The sequence below is a fragment of the Staurois parvus genome, unplaced genomic scaffold, assembly GCF_062004578.1.
Source record: "Staurois parvus isolate SC_StPar_1 unplaced genomic scaffold, SC_StPar_1.0 ptg000151l, whole genome shotgun sequence".
Lineage (NCBI taxonomy): Eukaryota > Metazoa > Chordata > Amphibia > Anura > Ranidae > Staurois > Staurois parvus.
The window spans coordinates 14405261-14423784 of record NW_028317947.1 but is presented as its reverse complement, the minus strand read 5'-3'; the positions used below and the strand labels follow the sequence as shown (position 1 = coordinate 14423784).

The 18524-nt window shown below is 42.6% G+C and overlaps 1 protein-coding gene across 1 annotated transcript in view; it reads right to left on the bottom strand.

The window, feature by feature from the left end:
• The window catches only part of ABI3 (ABI family member 3), a 47908-nt gene extending 29746 nt beyond the window's left edge, over positions 1–18162 (bottom strand). Inside the window, exons 1-3 of the mRNA XM_089674485.1 lie at positions 18018–18162; positions 9446–9613; positions 3793–3969 (exon numbers count right to left, since the gene is read on the bottom strand). Of these exons, the coding sequence (XP_089530611.1) occupies positions 3793–3969; positions 9446–9613; positions 18018–18122 (450 nt within the window). The 5' untranslated portion in view covers positions 18123–18162. The remainder of the gene's footprint in view (positions 1–3792; positions 3970–9445; positions 9614–18017) is intronic.
• Between the last annotated feature and the right edge of the window lie 362 nt (positions 18163–18524).

Below are 18524 nucleotides of genomic sequence, written 5' to 3'. Positions count from 1 at the left end.
GGTGTCGACGTTGCGAGAGCCTGTCTCGGCTCAATGTACGCAAGTAAAAAGAAGGAGGATGGAATTCCCAGGTGTAAAGAAGAGTGAAAGCACTTTCAGCCTGACCCATGCAACACCTCCAACGCGTTTCGTCCTGGCCCTATAACTGGGGGAGAGCAAAAATGCATCAAGGGCATGACTTGGGAGGAGTTGGACTGAAGCCGTGTTCACTTTTCTTTACACCTGGGCTGTTCCCTTGGAGTGTGGCTTTCCATCCTTTTCACAAGTGCAGTTAGCGACATGCATATTTGTAAGCCTGAAAAACGCGCAGCATGCAATTGCTACCCATGCTTGGGGTACCACTAAGACATAATGGCAAAATGGGAAAACGTGAGCAGAAACACGTTTTGGTCCACGTTTCCGCTATTCTAAGGAGTGAACAGGCCTTAGATACTATGGAACAGCCTCTCCTGAGTCCCACAGAGGCTAAAAGTTGGGATAATTAGAGCCAATGCTGGGAACTGGAATCACTGTTTCACTTGTCTAATTCTATTTCTGGTGTTTACATCTACTTCTCTTTTTCGGTATGGCTCAACACTCTGGCTGTGGTTTGTATGGGGCGCCTTTCTGCTCTGCTGGTTTCTACATAATATAATATCAGCATTGCTTTCACCAGCTGCTGGCTGAATGGATTTGATAACAGTACATTATAATTAGCACATAATAATAGTGTCATATGGTTTCCAGTAGCAAAATAAAACAATTACTCCTGCTCATAGGTGTGATAGACCAGGGTAGATAGATGGAGTCCCCTATGAACCCACATCCAGGGATATTGAGGCCTTGCTCATATGATCATATGACAGTATTGCAAAAGATCAAACAAAAGAGAAAGGGTGCACCAGCTTAGTGCATTATACCCGCTGGGTTTACTGGTTGTATAAAAACCTAAAAACATACTCACAAACTGGTTACATTTATAGGTAACGTTGACCCAGGGATTGCCTCTCAGGGATTGCCTCTCAGGGAATCAGGAAGGAATTTTTTTCACCCTGCAGGAGCAAATTGGATCATGCTTTGCGGGGTTTTTTTTTCTTCCTCTGGATCAACTGTGGGTATAGGATTATAACTTATTTTTTTTAATGGTTGAACTGGCTGGACTTTTGTCTTTTTTCAACTAGACTATATAAGAAACATAAGTAGTATATAGCACGTAAAATCAACAATCGTGAATGTGAAGACCCAAGTAGACCCAATGCCAGGAAAAGCACCGTCCAGGATCCAAGGCAGCTTATGTGATTCGAGGATACCCCCTCTTCATCAGAGCTAACTAGATAGGATCTAAGCTCCACGTATACCCAACTCAAAGTCCACTTGGGTCTTCACATCTTCTGTGCCATGAGTGTTGATTTTGCGTGCCATATACTACTTATGTTTGTATGTTTTTAGCTTTTTATACAACCAATGAACCCGTGGGGATAATGCACTAGGCTGGTGGCCCTTTCTCTTTTGTTTAGGTCATATGATCATACACCACAGACCTTTTACATGATCGGGAAATTGAAATGAAGACTCAAGAGTAAAAAAAAAAAAAAGGTTTTTAGTATGATTTATCCCTGCACATGGCTACTCCTTGGCTTAACGTTTTGTTCTGAAGACTAAGACTTCCATTTTCTGAGACCAAAATTATTACTATGAGGAGCTTCAGCACTTTACTCTGTATTCCTTCTGGCTATAGATTTTTCTATGTGACAGTGAAACTTGGCAGCCTTACTGCGATGAGAGATAGGAAAGCTGCTATGGGGGCCTTATTGCTTGACACACTGCTGTAACAGGGAGAAAATACAAGTAAATAATAACAAATCTGACATAAATACAGGAAGTGCAGTGCTAAAACAAATTCTTAAATAGATTTTTCCACATAACAAGGAGTCCAATCCAGTGCTTTTTATATATAAAAGGTAAAAAAATAATCAACCAAGACCCAACAGATATCTGATAGGTGCCCAGGAAGAAAGGAGAAATCCTTCACCAACACCAATCACATTGTCCCTTACTAGATGGTATTGAGCCCCAAAAAGAAAGGTCAGTATGAGCCGTGTGCTTCCTGGAAGCGACCACTGTACTGTATATATTCCTTAAGGATCCTGGTCTTCAATATGAAGCTTACAGATACACCTGAATAAATGTTATCCTCATGGAGGATAATCCAAGGTGAAAGGAAAGAGGAATCCTCATAGTGCAGTAAATTTTGAATTTTTAATGGCTCAAATGTAGTATTAAACATACATAATAAAATAATTAATGTCCAAAAGCGACTCGTTTCCAACCATTAAAATGGCCACGTTCCAGTGCGCGATGACGCCACATGCTCTGGCTCCATCCAGCGTGTTTCGTCATCAATGACGTCATCAGGGGCGTCTAGACTTTCCGCCATTTTATAGGGGAAAGAAACCCCTCCTCTTCCTAATAATGATCAAAAACTGGACCCAGAACAGATGCCCAAATAGAACAGGGAAAACATCCCAATCAGAATACATTTCAAGGGCCAGAATATTAATATGAACCCAAAAGGACCCAAAACTAAAAAAATCACTTAATAATCAAAAAGTGGGCGATATTATTTACTCATATACTAACTTAAACATAGTCATCAGATAAAAAATCAGATAATCCCTCAGATATAAGCTAGTACAATTATAGCAATTCAAGGCTGGAGATTCCGATTACAGATGCACTGTAGTGACTTTGCACATGTATATATGCGTGATTTTGCAGTTCCGGGTAGGGGATGCGCGCACTGCCCTACCCGCATTGGTTGCAGCGGATGTCAATCACCGGGTCCCAGCTGGTGATTCTCGGCCGGTACTCAGTAATCGCCGCTAAAGTTGAGAGGGAAGAGATCTGTGTGTAAACAACACAGATCTTTCTCCTGTCAGCATGGACATGCTGCTTTCTCTCTCTCTGCACAGCAGAGAAATACACAGCAGCATGTCTCCCTAGTAAAACACAGCACACAGTGTAAGCACAACACAGCACACAGTTAACCCTTTGATGTTAACCCCTTCCTGCCCAGTGTCATTAGTACAGTTTCAGTGCTTTTTATTAGCACTGATCACTGTATTGGTGTCACTGGGGATGTCAGTGGCTGTTAGTCAGTTCCCATCCAGCGTCAGAATGCCTGCCACAGTCCCGCAGTCCCACTATAAGTCGCTGATCGCTGCCATTACTAGTATAGCAATATACCGCCATTTGTAGATGCTATAACTTTCACGTAAACCAATTACATTACATGTATTTGCATTTTGTTTTTTAGCAATGACTTGTAGCAGAATACATTTTGTCCTAAATTTATGTAGAAATTAAAATTTTTAATTTTTTTTTTATATTGGACATGTTTTATAGCAAAAAGTCAAAAACGTTTCTTTTTCTAAATTAATGTTTTTTTTTTAATATAGTGCAAAAAATAAAAAAATGCAGAGATTATCAAATACCACCGAAAGAAAGCTATATTTGTGAGAAAAAAAATATTACGTAAATTTGAGTTATGTTCAGTGGTGTATGACCACGCAATTGTCAGTTAAAGTAATGAAGCGTCATATCAAAAAACATGGACTGGTCAGGAAGGGGGATAAATCCTCTGAAGGGCAAGAGATTAAACACCCTGCACAATTTTCATAATGGGAAAGCAGAGGTAACGCTACAAAAATATAGATTTTTAGTGCACTGTTTTTCTGACTGAATATCTATTTATGTGACTTCAATTAGGCGTTACGAAGAGCAACAGCATACAAGGGGGAGTGAAAGTCTCACCATGATTCCATGACCAGTGTTATCGAGGGAAGATAAATTAATGGGATTTCTGGTATATTTGGACTGTGGTCCTTTGTTCTCTCCATGCACAATTTTCTGAGTTTGTGGAAACTTCTTCGAAATTGTCAAATTTCCAATTTTGCGTCGGGAGACTTTTTCCACATGGACATCAACTAACTGCAGATAGAAAAAGAATGAAAATATAAATGTAATTTTATATACTGTACGTATGGATGATAGTCCATATTTTCCTTACTACTAGAGGACAATACAAACACATCGGTGTCTATGGAATGCAGCTGATTCTATGAAATACTCTTATAGCTGCTCTCAGTAAGCACATTACAGCCTATAAAATCTGCTGAAAATACAGTTTTTTTGGGAAAAAATTGCATTTTAATAATAATACACATAAAGGAACAAAGCAAGTAGTTACAAAGTTGAGTGTTTAAAAGTCAACCCAAGCTTAACTTTTAATTGAGGTTTGTACGAAATAAGCATGGGCTTCTCATATCTTTCAAAGCCACCAGTGGTGGGAGATCCCCACCATTTCTAGGTTTAATTAATTGCTACAGCGATTATAAACCCACTGATGAAATTACACTCGTCCAATAAATTTGTTGGAATGTAGAAACAAATGGTCCAGACACAAGAGAGTTAGTAAAACTTTATAAATACCTTTGTAGAGCTCTATCCTAGGTTGGATAAATTTAGTATTTTCCAGGCCTGGTCAGATCTATCCTCAAGCCTGGTGGTTAATTGCTCATATCTGCTTCTGGAAGAACCTTCCAGAAATAAAGTAGGAGGGCAGCCGCTGAATATCTGAGCTTTATTTTGGAAATGGCCCTAATAGAGCTTTCCCGGGAAATAGAGCTTTCCCAGGAAGGCCCAGAGGTTGTGGCTGGGGAGAGGATAAATGTCTGGGAGGTTCTGATCAGAGATCTCTCTCTTTCGGGGCATTTGCAGTGGGAGGCAGCCTATGTTACTGAAGTGCTGTTGTTATTAGCCCCAGCATGTACTGGGCTGAGGGCCTGAAGGAACATATAATGAAATACATTTTCTGGGGGACACTACCTTAGGAAGCTGGGCTGGAGAAGGACCCCTATCACTGAAGCATGTTGTAGGGAGGCTGGTTGGGTAGCTGTCTCTGGATATTGTGAGTAGTGTTGCACTACTCCCAAACAGATATATAGTGACTTCAAATATAACCAGAACCCCTAAATACACTGCTCAAAAAAATTAAAGGAACACATTGAAAACACATAAGATCCCAAAGGGGAAAAAATAACATACTTTATATCTATACTGATATGGACGGGGTAATGTATTAGGAACGTAAGGATGCCCCATTGTTAGCTAGAAATGAAAATTATCAACCTACAGAGGACTGAATTCAAAGACACCCCAAAAATCAAAGTGAAAAAATGATGCAGCAGGCTAGTCTATTTTGCTGAAATTTCATTGCAGCAACTCAGAATGGTACTCAGTAGTTTGTATGGCCCCCACGTGCTTGTATGCATGCCTGACAAGGTAAGGGCATGCTCCTAATGAGACAATGGATAGTATCCTGGGGTATTTCCTCCCAGATCTGGACCAGGGCATCACTGAGCTTTTGGACAGTCTGAGGTGCAACCTGGCGGCGTCGGATGGACAGAAACATGATATCCCAGAGGTGTTCTATTGGATTTAGATCAGGCGAGCGTGGGGGACATTCATTGGTGTCAATTCCTCCATCCTCCAGGAACTGCCTGCATACTCTTGTCACATGAGGCTGGGCATTGTCATGTCTAGAGAGGAACCTGGGATCCATTGCACCAGTGTAGGGTCTGACAATGGGTCCAAGGATTCCATCCCGATACCTAATGGCAGTCAGGGTGCCATTGTCTAGCCTGTAGAGGTCTGTGTGTCCCTCCATGGATATGCCTCTCCAGATCATCACTGACCCACCACCAAAACGGTCATGCTGGACGATGTTACTGGCAGCAAAACGTTTTCCACGGCTTCTCCAGACCTTTTCACATCTGTCACATGTGCTCAGGGTGAATCTACTTTCATCTGTGAAAAGCATAGGGCGCCAGTGGTGGACCTACCAATTCTGGTGTTCAAAGGCAAATGCAAATCAAACTCTCTTGTGCCGGACAGTGAGCCCAGGGCCCACTAGAGGACGTTGGGCCCTCAGGACACCCTCATGAAGTGTGTTTCTGCTTGTTTGGTCAGAGACATTCACACCAGTGGCCTTCTGGAGGTCATTTTGTGGGGCTCTGGCAGTGCTCATCCTGTTCCTCCTTGCACAAAGGAGCAGACACCCATCCTGCTGATGGGTTAAGGATCTTCTATGGCCCTGTCCAGCTCTCCTAGAGTAACTGCCTGTCTCTGGAATCTCCTGCTCCATTAGAGTGTTGAATATCCTCTGTTTCACAGCGGTTACCATTTATTAAAGATCCCTAATTTCACCCATCCCTTTCACACTATGGAGTTTATTAACCCTATGTGCAACACATCAGTGACTTAATATGGCCAAATGGCCAAATTAGGTCAATGGTATTGACTTTGGATGGGCACATGGCCATATTAGGTCATTGGCATTGAATTAGGTCAATGATATTGACTTAGCATGACCACATGGCCATATTAGGTCAATGACATTGAATTAGGTCACTGATATTGACTTGGCCATATCAGGGCAATGGCATTGAATTAGGTCAATGATATTGACTTGGCCATATTAGGTCAATGGCGTTGATCTAATATGACCATGTGGCCATATTAGGTCAATGTTTTTCACTAGTTTTGCATTTGGCTAGAGTCAGTGTCACTACTGGTAGTATGAGGCGACACATGGACCCTACAGAGGGTGCACAATCAGTCCAACTCCTCCAGGATGGCACATCAATACGTGACATTGCCAGAAGGTTTGCTGTGTCTCCCAGCACAGTCTTAGGAGCATGGGGGAGATTCCAGGAGACATGCAGTTACTCTAGGAGAGCTGAACAGGACCATAGAAGGTCCTTAACCCATCAGCAGGACCGGTATCTGCTCCTTTGTGCAAGGAGGAACAGGATGAGCACTGCCAGAGCCTTACAAAATGACCTCCAGCAGGCCACTGGAGGGGCATCAAAATGATGGGGCATTCTTATGTTCCTAACACATTACCCAGTCCATATCAGTATAGATATCCATCATGACATTTTTCCCCATTGAGATCTGATGTGTTTTCAAACTGTTCCTATAATTGTTTTGAGCAGTGTATGTATATATATATATATATATATATATATATATATATAATTTATATATTTATTTCCTCAATATAGCATACTTATTCAACGGTTGTATGCTCAGCCATGTTTTATGTATATTGTGTTATGTCATTTATTCTTCAGCCCTGATGAAGGAATTGTGAGCTCCCAAAACGTGTTGGCTATCTCCTTGTAATAAACTACTACTGGACTCGATACAAACCTGTGGTGCTCTCATCATTTTACATAACTACAAGAAAGTGGCACCTTTGTGGCAAGAGAGAGACACAAAGTTTACCAAGGAAATCTTTTACAATCGTAGCCACTGAGGGATATGTGGTGACAGTGGGTAACCTCACAGTAGTTACCCATACAGAAATATAAGTTTCAAGTTTAGCTGGTCTGTCATTGTCCTACTTTTCAGAGTCTGATTCATAAAACATAGGGAGTTGGCTTTAAAAACGAAGAAGCTGCATATGTAGCTATTTGTAAAATTGCCTCCATAGCTAGCAAATAGTACGAATGGCAATAAGCATCAAATAACGACAATGGAATCTTTTTCAATGAAGCAAACCAGTTCTTGGAAATAACAGTAGGTGGCAGCACTCAGTCTTGTATGCTATGTCTATAGTAACACATTAGAAGAGAAGATAAAGAAAGTTTTCTTTTCATTGTTCCATCAGACACCAGAATTTCCTTTATCAGCGCACAAAGGTGTATAAAGAAAATCTCATTGTTTTCTGTCTGTCTTCTATTGTAGTTAGTGTTCCTCACAATACAATACCTTCCAACCTCCACCCCTTGGTGTCCTAAGGACATACTCTGCTCCTGCTCATATTTTTGCACATTTACTAAGGTAAAGCGAAACTTGAGATAAGCCTTTTTTTTTAGGCTTAGACACAAAAAATGGTTAAAACTTTTTCAGGCTGTTGATATTAGACTTTTGTGCCAAAAACTTGCAGACACCCAGATATCACACCCCCAGGGGTGGACTGACCATTTGGAAACTAGAGCACCGCCCGAGGGCCGGGGGTCAGTAGGGGGCCCCATGAGATGCCCCTGGTACCTTTTTCATAGGCTTTTTTGAGTTTGGGCAAGGACACAGGGGCCCCATGATCCCCTATTGCCCCAGGAGTTGTCAGTCTGCCCCTGCATACACCTCCAAATTATTATGGGCGATTCAAGAAGGCATTTGTAATACTTTTTGGTGGCATGATCCCGTTAAAATGTCCTGTGTCTACTTCATGAAAGCCTTGACACAGTTTTGTTAAGAGTTCCGACTTGTGCGGCATATAGTCCTTATTTGTACCACATTCACAATGGGTTGCTATTGCTGTGATTAATTCAAAAATAATTACTTCCAGTTCTTGGATGAGGAAACTGAAGGTAATCAAGTCCAACTCAATACTATGGTAGAGGACAAGCCAGATTGCTCAGAGTGATGTTGCAATGTGTATACATCTTTGTATGTTCCACCTCCTTACCCCCAGTGACTGATTGCTAGGACACTGTCAGCTACGGTGTCACCAGTTGCTAGGATGCTGTCAGCTACAAAGCATCACCAATTGCTAGGATGCTGACAGCTACAAAGCATCACCAATTGCTAGGATGCTGTTGGTTACATGGCATCACCAGTTGCTAGGATGCTGTCAGGTACACGGCATCACCAGTTTCTTGGATGCTGTCAGTTGTACAGTGTCACCAGTTGCTAGGATGCTGTCGACTACACAGTATCATCGGTTGCTAGGGTGCTATTGGCTACACAGCATCATCAGCTGCTAGGATGCTGTTGGCTGCAAAGTATCACCAGTTGCTAGGATGTGATCAGCTACACAGCGTCACCAGTTGCTAGGATGCTGTCGGCTACACAGTGTCATTAGTTATTAGATTGCTGTCAGCTACACAGTATCACATGTTGCTAGGACAAAGAGACTATGTTCCCATATGCAGTGGAACCATGGAGAAGGAATTTAGCCATACTCTACCTGGAAATTGGATCGCAGTAGCAAAAAAGGAATCTGGAGATTTGGATGAGGCTGATATCATAAAATTGTGCTTTTTGAGTTAAGAATATAAACTATTGTAGAATAGAATTTTTATAACAAGAGTTTGGTGTCATTTTAAGCCCTGACAACTGCCAATCCATTTTCCAATGACATTGCTTCAATGACCAGTAAGGACACTGTCACTGGATGACAGTTGGTGCAAGGAGAGCCAGGCCACATTAATAATGTGAAACTATGTCATAGATACACACAAAAAAATGTTTTCTGTCTTGTAAAGTGAATATTGCATGGTGTATATTGTAGGTAGAACTTTTCAAAGATGTAGCACAAGTTCAGATGCCTTAGGATGCATGGGAAACATTCTACCCATTGGCGTCACATGCTTTATGCAAACACCTGGTGACCTACCTGGGAGATAATTCGGACTTTAGCCTCCTCCTTCTGCAGAACCAGGCTCTGTTCCTCCAGCATTTCCGACATGTATCTGGCAGCAATTCCCACTTGAGAAACCACACTGGCCAGGGTCTGGGTGACAAGAGCCATGGTGCTCTCCAGAGCCTTGCGCTTGTCAGGAGCCTGTGGAGAAGCCAAGGACAGCTCTTCAAAAGGGTCAATCATTCTTAAAGAATAAAAATTGGAGAGCATTTTTTACAGATTTACAAGTAGAACTCAGGAACGTAGATGAACAAAAAAGCCTTGGAGGGTGGGATTGTGGAGGCTCGAGAGAATAAGTGGTCATTGGCTGACCTGTATAAAATCCTTCTACATCTCACCAACATCTAATGCCTATTTTGTTCTTAAATTGACATCATGCACATTTGATCCCTATCATCCCAGGATGTTTTTCTACAAAGTGCTATAAATCCATTGGAATTCCTGCTAATCCTAATACATCTGGGGTTTTCAGGAATAGTAGTGTTCTTATGACAACATATGCAAACCTCAGAGAAGGAATAATAAAGGGGGCCTAATATGGCAGAAAACCCACCATTCACTTGTATTAGGAGCAAATATATGAAAGTGACCAAATCACATTATAACCTTGAGCAAAAAAACCCAAAAAAACTCTTTTTTCTCCGGAGTAAAACAATGATGCTCTAAGTTTCATCATATGACCTACAGCCTAGGCAAAAATAATATGGACTATGGCTACCAGGTTCCTTTGTGGGTGTTTGGTATCATTGGGACTGCAAAGAGTTTGTTGTTGTATTCAAGCAAACAAACATATGGGCTGATTTACCAAAGGAGTTGCTAATCTTCAAATGTTCTTTTCAATTATCCAGTCATGTGCAGAGAAGATAGCTAGACAGGAATTTGCTTTTCAAATGATTGAGTAATTGAACCTCTCAACCCCTTTAGTAATAGCTGCTTGTTTTTGGTTCCATTAGGAGACCATAGTCTTTTTCAAGCCTTAACATAGGTCCTCTAGTGCATCCCCTCGTGATTCTATCAACATCTACTGTTCAAGTTCAGAAGAAGGGAAAGTCCTCCTGAATCGCCTTGGCTGTATTTGGTGCTCTTGACCATAAATTGTCTCAAAAAGACCTTTAAGTGATATGAAGTTGTGTACCAGGCGCTCCTCAGTAGACATCCAAGAGTTTCTTATCTGTTGTTGTTGTTTATTATCTGTTTTGTAGCAATCAGAGAGTAAGCAGCCCAGGACCAAAACAAGGTCCACCTACACTATACTGTACTTTCATCATGGATCAGCTCCTTTGAAGGAAGTCACACATCCATATAGATCCATCAGAGCCAAACCATTTTTCAATCCGTCCAGCACTTTCACACACGTGTCAGATAATCCCTATAGTAAAACTCTAAAAAAACCCCCTCTATTTCCTTGGTCTCCATGACTGCACTCACTGTGTGTTCTCATCTTACCTATTTCATCGCACCTTCAGTGTCATTTACAACTCTACATCCTCCTCACCTATTCCTTTTTCTGTCGGGGTCCCCCATGATTCTGTCCTTGGACTTATTCTTGATCTTCACCTTCTCCCTGGGTCATTTGATAGCCTCCCATTGCTTCCAATACCATTTCTATGGTGATGACACTCAAATCTATCTTTCTACCCATCACATCCCAGTTTCCTCACATATCAATGATTTACTCACAGACATATCGATATGGACGTCACACCACTTCCTCAAACTCAGTCTATCCAAAACTGAGCTCTTAATATTTCCTCCCCCATGTGCCCCTTCCCCTGATTTCTCTGTCAAGGTCAATGCCACAACTATCATTCTGTCCCTGTATGTCAGTGTGCTAGGGGTAACCCTGGACTCTAAACAGTCCTTTTGGGCCCATATCCAATCACTGTCCAAATCATGCTGCCTCAACCTCCGCAACATCTCCAGAATACGCCCCTTTTTAACCAACAACACCACAAAGCTTCTAATTCACTCCCTGGTTATCTCTTGCCTTGCCTACTGCAACTCCCTCCTTGTTGGTTTACATTAAATAGGCTACCCCCCTCCAGTCTATCATGAATGTTGCTGTCAGACTCATTCACTTTACCAGCCACTCCTTGTCTGCTACCTCTCTCTGCCAATCCCTCCCTGGCTTCCGTTCACTCAGTGAATAAAATTCAAAATACTAACAACAACTTGTCACCTCCTCCCATGTTTGCCTCCAGGACTTCTCCCAAGCCTCTTCCATTTTATGGAACTCCCTACCCCAATCTGCCCAACCATCTCCTGATCTATCCATCTTTAGACAATCCCTGAAAACTGTTCTCTTTAAAAAAAAGCCTATCCTGTTTCTAATTCCCTCTAGGTTTAGCTAGATAGGATTTTTTTTTGGTTTTTTTTAGATAAAGGCTGAGTAGCGGCTTGGGGTGAGTCAGCCTGATAGCAAGGCAGGAGTTCACCTCAGGACAGGCTGGGGGGTTCTACCCTTCCAGAAACTGGCAAAAGGGGATGAGGAGGCCCAGATCTGCATGTCTGAGGGACCTTGGCTAATCCCCTGGCAGGAGGATGGGTATGGTGGCCAGGAGAATCCTCAAATGTGGCAGAGCCTGGGAAGAGGTGGGCAGTGTTGGGTGGAAGATGGATTTAAAGGAAGGCTGGAGTGAGAAACTTGGGAGGGGGCCCCAGGGGGGGGGAGCCTACCTACAGGCAGGATTCTGGATGGGACGATCTCCACTGTCCCACCATCTCCTGGGGAGGACAAGCTGTGCAGCAGGGAAGGAGTCAGCCCAGCATAAGGCCTGAAGATAGCCACCACCCACCAAGCTGACAGGACAGAACAGTATGAGTACTCCTACACTTCCTAGGCCAGATAAGGGGAGAGGGCGGTCAGGTACAAGACCTTACTAGTTCACATCTGGGACTACTTCATTGTTAGCTCTTGGGACCCCTTGCTCAGGGATACCCTCAGTGCAGCTGGGTGAAGAGGAGGATTCATCTGGGTTTTGAGAAGGTAAAGTGAGGAGACTTTGTGCTCCTTAAAGATACAGTGCTATTTTTCTTGAACCACATTTTGTACAGTTTTTGTTGCTAAGAAGTTGATCCTCAAGTTTTGCAGTTCCTTGGGCATCTCATATACCCCTATACCCCATCCAAGTTGTTAACCCCCTAATAGAAACAACTAACAACAAGCTCAAGGACTGTATTACTGACTCTGGATGTGCAAGTATATAGGATGCATGTTGCGTGGCCGTACAGAGCATAGGGGGACCCAAAACAAATTCAGCGGCCCTCAAGAGGGTAGTGCTACATAGCTAATACATTGTGTTTTTGTTTTCTCCATCAGCTCATCCTCCACAGTTATTACCTTTTGTATTGCTTGACTCTCCCTCATAGATTGCTCACGAGCAAGGTCCTCTGTTTCCTCTTGCACCAGATTGTAATATAACTGTAATGTCTGCCTTCATTTTGTAAAGTGCTAAGCAAACTGGCGTTATATAAATTCTGTACTGAATAATAATAATAAAACTGACTCATTATCAACTATGGAATGGCCAGCAGGAACCATAGTCCTTAATGAAGAAGTTGTAGCAAGTGACTTTGGCTGCTCAACTACTGAACATGTCTAAGCACAATTTCTGTGGGTCACTTTAGAACTATCAGATCATTTTGGTGGATGGTGAACTCTTATGGAAAAGCACTCATTGAGAAGTCACGTTCTGTGCAGGAAAATTTGGGTAGGGCAAGACCTTGTATAACCCCAGTTACTGGGATGTGAGAACTGAAACTCAGGCCAGAGTGCTGTTCAATGTGTATGACATACATATGTAAATATATGTTCACCACTTCTTCCTCATAGATACAACTAGGGGGGTGTACCAAGGAAGTTACAACAGAACTATGCATCCATCATCAACCAAGAATTTTCTACTGATCTCCTCTATGCTTGTAATTCCTTGTTCACACAGGCATACTACAGAATACACCCATGTGAGGCATACTACAGCATACACCCCATTTGTCAGGGCCTGCTTGGCTCCAAAATGTTTCCTTTGTATGTACCATGTGATCACAAAATAAAGCTTTGGACCCGTTTGAGGATTCCTTAGTTTGCTAGTGACATTTCTTCACATTGAGTGTCTATGGTTCCCAGCCTGTGGTCACTGCAGCAACCATCAATACTGATCAGCAATCTTAAGGAACATATGCATTGGGAATATTGAGATTGGCCATCACAGTCTGTCTCCAAAATAGGAAAAAATAGCAACGCACTTCAAATAGCTCCTTTTGCAGTATTTTTAGTAAACAATGGATTGACTGCTTACAGTGATTTCTCCAACCCAAAACCAACCTTGCTTCACTCCTGGCTTGCTTACAAGAATAGGGGAAGTCCTATACACTTTAAGTCCCTATACAAAATCATTTAAAAAATGGGAAAATTGTATTTTGTTCATAATCAGTGAGTAGTATGTGAGCAATGACAAGCCTAATGAAGCCCCAAAAATACAATGATCAAAAAAGTTAAAGGAACACTTTATAATACATCAGATCTCAATAGGAAAAAATATCATGCTGGATATCCATACTGATATGGACTGGGTAATGAGTTAGGAACGTAAGGATGCCCCATCGTTTTTATAGTAATAAAAGTTATCAACCAACAGAGGACTGAATCCAAAGACACTCCGAAAATCAATGATGCAGCAGGCTAGTCCATGTTGCTAAAATTTCATTGTAGCAACTCAGAATGGTTCTCAGTAGTTTGTATGGCCCCCACGTGCTTGTATGCATGCCTGACAAAGTTGGAGCATGCTCCTAATGAGACGACAGATGGTGTCCTGGGGTATTTCCTCCCAGATCTGGACCAGGGCATCACTGAGCTCCTGGACAGTCTGAGGTGCAACCTGGAAGCTTCGGATAGATCATAACATGACATCCCAGAGGTGTTCTATTGGATTTAGGTCAGACGAGCGTAGGGGCCATTCAATTACATCAATTCCTTCATCCTCCAGGAACTTCCTGCATACTCTCACCACATGAGGCCGGGCATTATCATGCACCAGGAGGAACCCAGGACCCACTGCACCAGTATAGGGTCTGACTATGGGTCCAAGGATTTCATCCTGATACATAATGGCAGTCAGGGTGCCATTGTCCAGCCTGTAGAGGTATGTGCGTCCTTCCATGGATATGCCTCCCCAGACCATCACTGACCCACCACCAAAGCAATCATGTTGAATGATGTTACAGGCAGCAGAACATTCTCCACGGCTTCTCCAGACCCTTTCATGTCTGTCACATGTGCTCAGGATGAACCTGCTCTCATCTGTGAAAAGCACAGGGCACCAGTGGCAGACCCTCAAATTCTGGTGTTCAATGGCAAATTGCAATTGAGCTCTATGATGCCGGGAGTGAGCACAGGACCCACTAGAGGATGTCGGCCCTCAGGCAACCCTCATGAAGTCTGTTTTTGATTGTTTGGTCAAAGACATTCACACCAGTGGCCTGCTGGAGGTAATTTTGTAGGGCTCTGGCAGTGCTCATCCTGTTCCTCCTTGCACAAAGGAGCAGATACCGGTCCTGCTGATGGGTTAAGGACCTTCTACGGCTCTGTCCAGCTCTCCTAGAGTAACTGCCGGTCTCCTGGAATCTCCTCCATGCTATTGAGACTGTGCTGGGAGACACAGCAAACCTTCTGATAATGGCATGTATAAATGTGTCATACTGGAGGAGTTGGACTGCCTGTGCAATCTCTGTAGGGTCCAGGTATCACCTCATGCTACCAGTAGTGACACTGACCCTAGCCAAATGCAAAACTAGTGAGAAACAGTCAGAAAATATGAGTAGGGAAAAAAATGTCAGTGGCCTCCACCTGTAAAACCATTCCTGTTTTGGGGGTCGTCTCATTGTTGCCCATCTAGTGCACCTGTTGTTAATTTCATTAACACCAAAGCAGCTGAAACTGATAAACAAACCCCTCTGCTACTTAACTGACCAGATTAATATCCCAGGAGTTTCATTGACTTGATGTTATTTTTTTAGCAGTGTATTTCCAGCTGGCAATATATTGAGTGACTGTTCAAGCAGCTCAGTCATTCTTACAAATGTAGTTTGAGAAGCTAGCTTTACACAGATGCTGATGAATGTGGGGTAATAGCGCAGTAATCTTTCAATGTGCTGAACAGAAATGACTGTAGCTCTCAGTGATGGATTTGGTCATTTTTGACGCAGAACTCCTACAGTAAAGAATGCCACCCTGTCCTAAGCCCCCCCCCACTCATTAACCATTCCTGAACCACTATTCTAATCCTAATGCACCTTAACGTTGGTGTAACTCTTTTTCTAATAAAAGCTTTGTGTTCTTACTGCAGATCAAAAACATAGCAGCAGATCAAACCTCCAATATTCAATCCCATCCAAAACCAATCCAATTAAAACCACTTGACTACCACCCTATAGCAAATATACTGCCACAGGCCGGCAGCTCTGCGCAAAATCACGCATATATATATATATATATATATATATATATATATATATGTGTGTGTGTGATTTTGTAGTTCCAGGTAGGGGGTGCGCTGACCTAACCGTGTGCTGCCATTGGTTGCAGTGGATTTCAATCAATCCAGGATGGCAATTCTTGGCCGAGTTAAAGTAACACAGAGCCATATCGCAAAAAATGGCCTGGTCAGGAAGGGGGGTAAATCCTCTGGAGGGCAAGTGGTTAAAACCATGCTCCAAACTCAATGACCACCACCAAGCAGTGAGTCAGTGAGTACCCTGCCGGTAGATCTTTGGTGGCAGTCATTGATTGGAACACTTTTTTTTTGGATTCAACCCTTTTTCATACCTTTACTTTTCTCGTGCTGCAATCCTCTACTCTGGAGGCCAATCCCTCTGTGCCAAAAAAATACAAATTTTCTTTAGAGTCTTATAACTCTTTTAACTGTTCCATCAGCTCATCCACTACAGTTATAACCAGTGGTCTCCAAACTGCGGCCTGGAGGCCGGATGTGGCCCTTTGCTTGAGTTTATCTGGTTCTTGGAGCACTATTCCACCCACTGTCACCATCAATGGGGCATTACACTTCTCACTGATATCAACAATGGAGCACTATACTTCTCATGGATATCAGCAATGGAGCACTTTTCTTCTCACTGATATCAACAATGGGGCACTGTTCTTCTCATGGATATCAACAATGGGGCACTTTTCTTCTCACTGATATCAACAATGGAGCACTTTTCTTCTCACTGATATCAACAATGGGGCACTGTTCTTCTCATGGATATCAACAATGGGGCACTGTTCTTCTCATGGATATCAACAATGGGGCACTTTTCTTCTCACTGATATCAACAATGGAGCACTTTTCTTCTCACTGATATCAACAATGGGGCACTTTTCTTCTCACTGATATCAACAATGGAGCACTTTTCTTCTCACTGATATCAACAATGGGGCACTGTTCTCACTGATATCAACAATGGGGCAGTATTCCTCCCTTTAAAATCAATGATGGGGCACTGATGCTGGGGCATTTTCTACTCCCACTGGCTACAGTCCGGCCCCCCTAAAATTCGAGGGACAGTAAACTGGCCCTTTGCGTAGAAAATTTAGAGACCCCTGGTTATAGCCTTTTGTACCACTTGCCCAACCCTATTAGATTGTAAGTTCTTATGAGCAGAGCCCTCTAAACCTCTTGTATTTTATTGTATTGTACTGTAACTGTATTGTCTCCCTTTAGACTGTAAAGTGCTGCGAAACTGTTGGTGCTATATAAATCCTGGGCTTCATGTTTGAGTTGAACACAAGTTTGCCCTTTGTGTGTCTGCTGAACACAGGAACGATAAAGGCCGTTCGCCCACTGTGCCCCACAATGCACTGTGCCCTGACAGTGCATTGTGATCGGCCAAAGCAATGCACCTGACCACAGGTCAGGTGCAATGCTTTGACCAATCACAGTGCATGATGATAATACGATATGATAATAAAGTAATCTGTTTCAGCTAGTAAGACATCCATTGGGATAAAAATATTTGGTCAATTTGTCGTTGTTCTATTTTGATAAGAAAGCAGAAAAGCGTATCTTTACCCAAGAACAAAATTTTTATACATTTCTGCTTACCAGTCCTTAGATATTTTTTTTTCAGGGTTTTCCTCTTTATTTTCACCTGGTGATCCTATCAGTAACACACTCCCTGCCCTATGGTGATAACGCTCACTTCCTGTACTGTATCTCTGGAGGAGCAGCATTGTCTCCCCAGGGTGCTCTATTGATTTGGACTACAGTTCACAGGGGTATTGGTTGGGATTTCAGTGCAGCACAGGCAGAAATCACAATTCTTTTGAGCTCATTGGAATTCTGGCAGGACTTATTAAACAGATATAAAGAAAATTTGAATTATATAGACCGAAAAGGAGCAAATAAGAGAAGCTCCTTGTTAGGGTTTACATACCCTTTAAGCTACACTGAAACAAAGCAGTGGTTGGGATATTGTAAAGTTGTGCCTATTTGATGACGCAAGGACTTCTTAAAGGACCCCTTCGCTTCCACTTTCCCAATCTTACCTCCATGTAGTTCTTCTCGCAGTAATCAGCGACATTCTGCAGGTTTTGGTAGCTGTCTCGCAGAGTCTGCCGCGCAGAAGAAAGCTCTCTGTAGTTATCTGTCATTGCCTCCGTCGTTACTGAGAATCTAGGGTATTATGTTCAGTCAGCCCCCCACCTCCAGATGTGTCATAGTCAGCGTCTCAGTATATGTATGTTAGCAGCAGACTGTGGCTCCGAGATACTTCCTCACACTAAACCACAATGTACTGAGCGCCTAGACTAACACACGACTTGTCACCACGAGATCACGTCTCCACCTCTATCGGTGTATACTGTACACCCTGGGACCTTTCTCACCCAATATTTCAGAATTTTAGAAATGTCTTTTTTTTTTCACAGATTACCAGCAGAAAATATGTTACTAATACCGTAAACCTTTTATAAGGGAACGCCATTGATGCCACCTGCTGAAAATGCTACTTGTCTGGCTGTTATACTGATCCCTTGGTTGCAAAACTTTCAGTC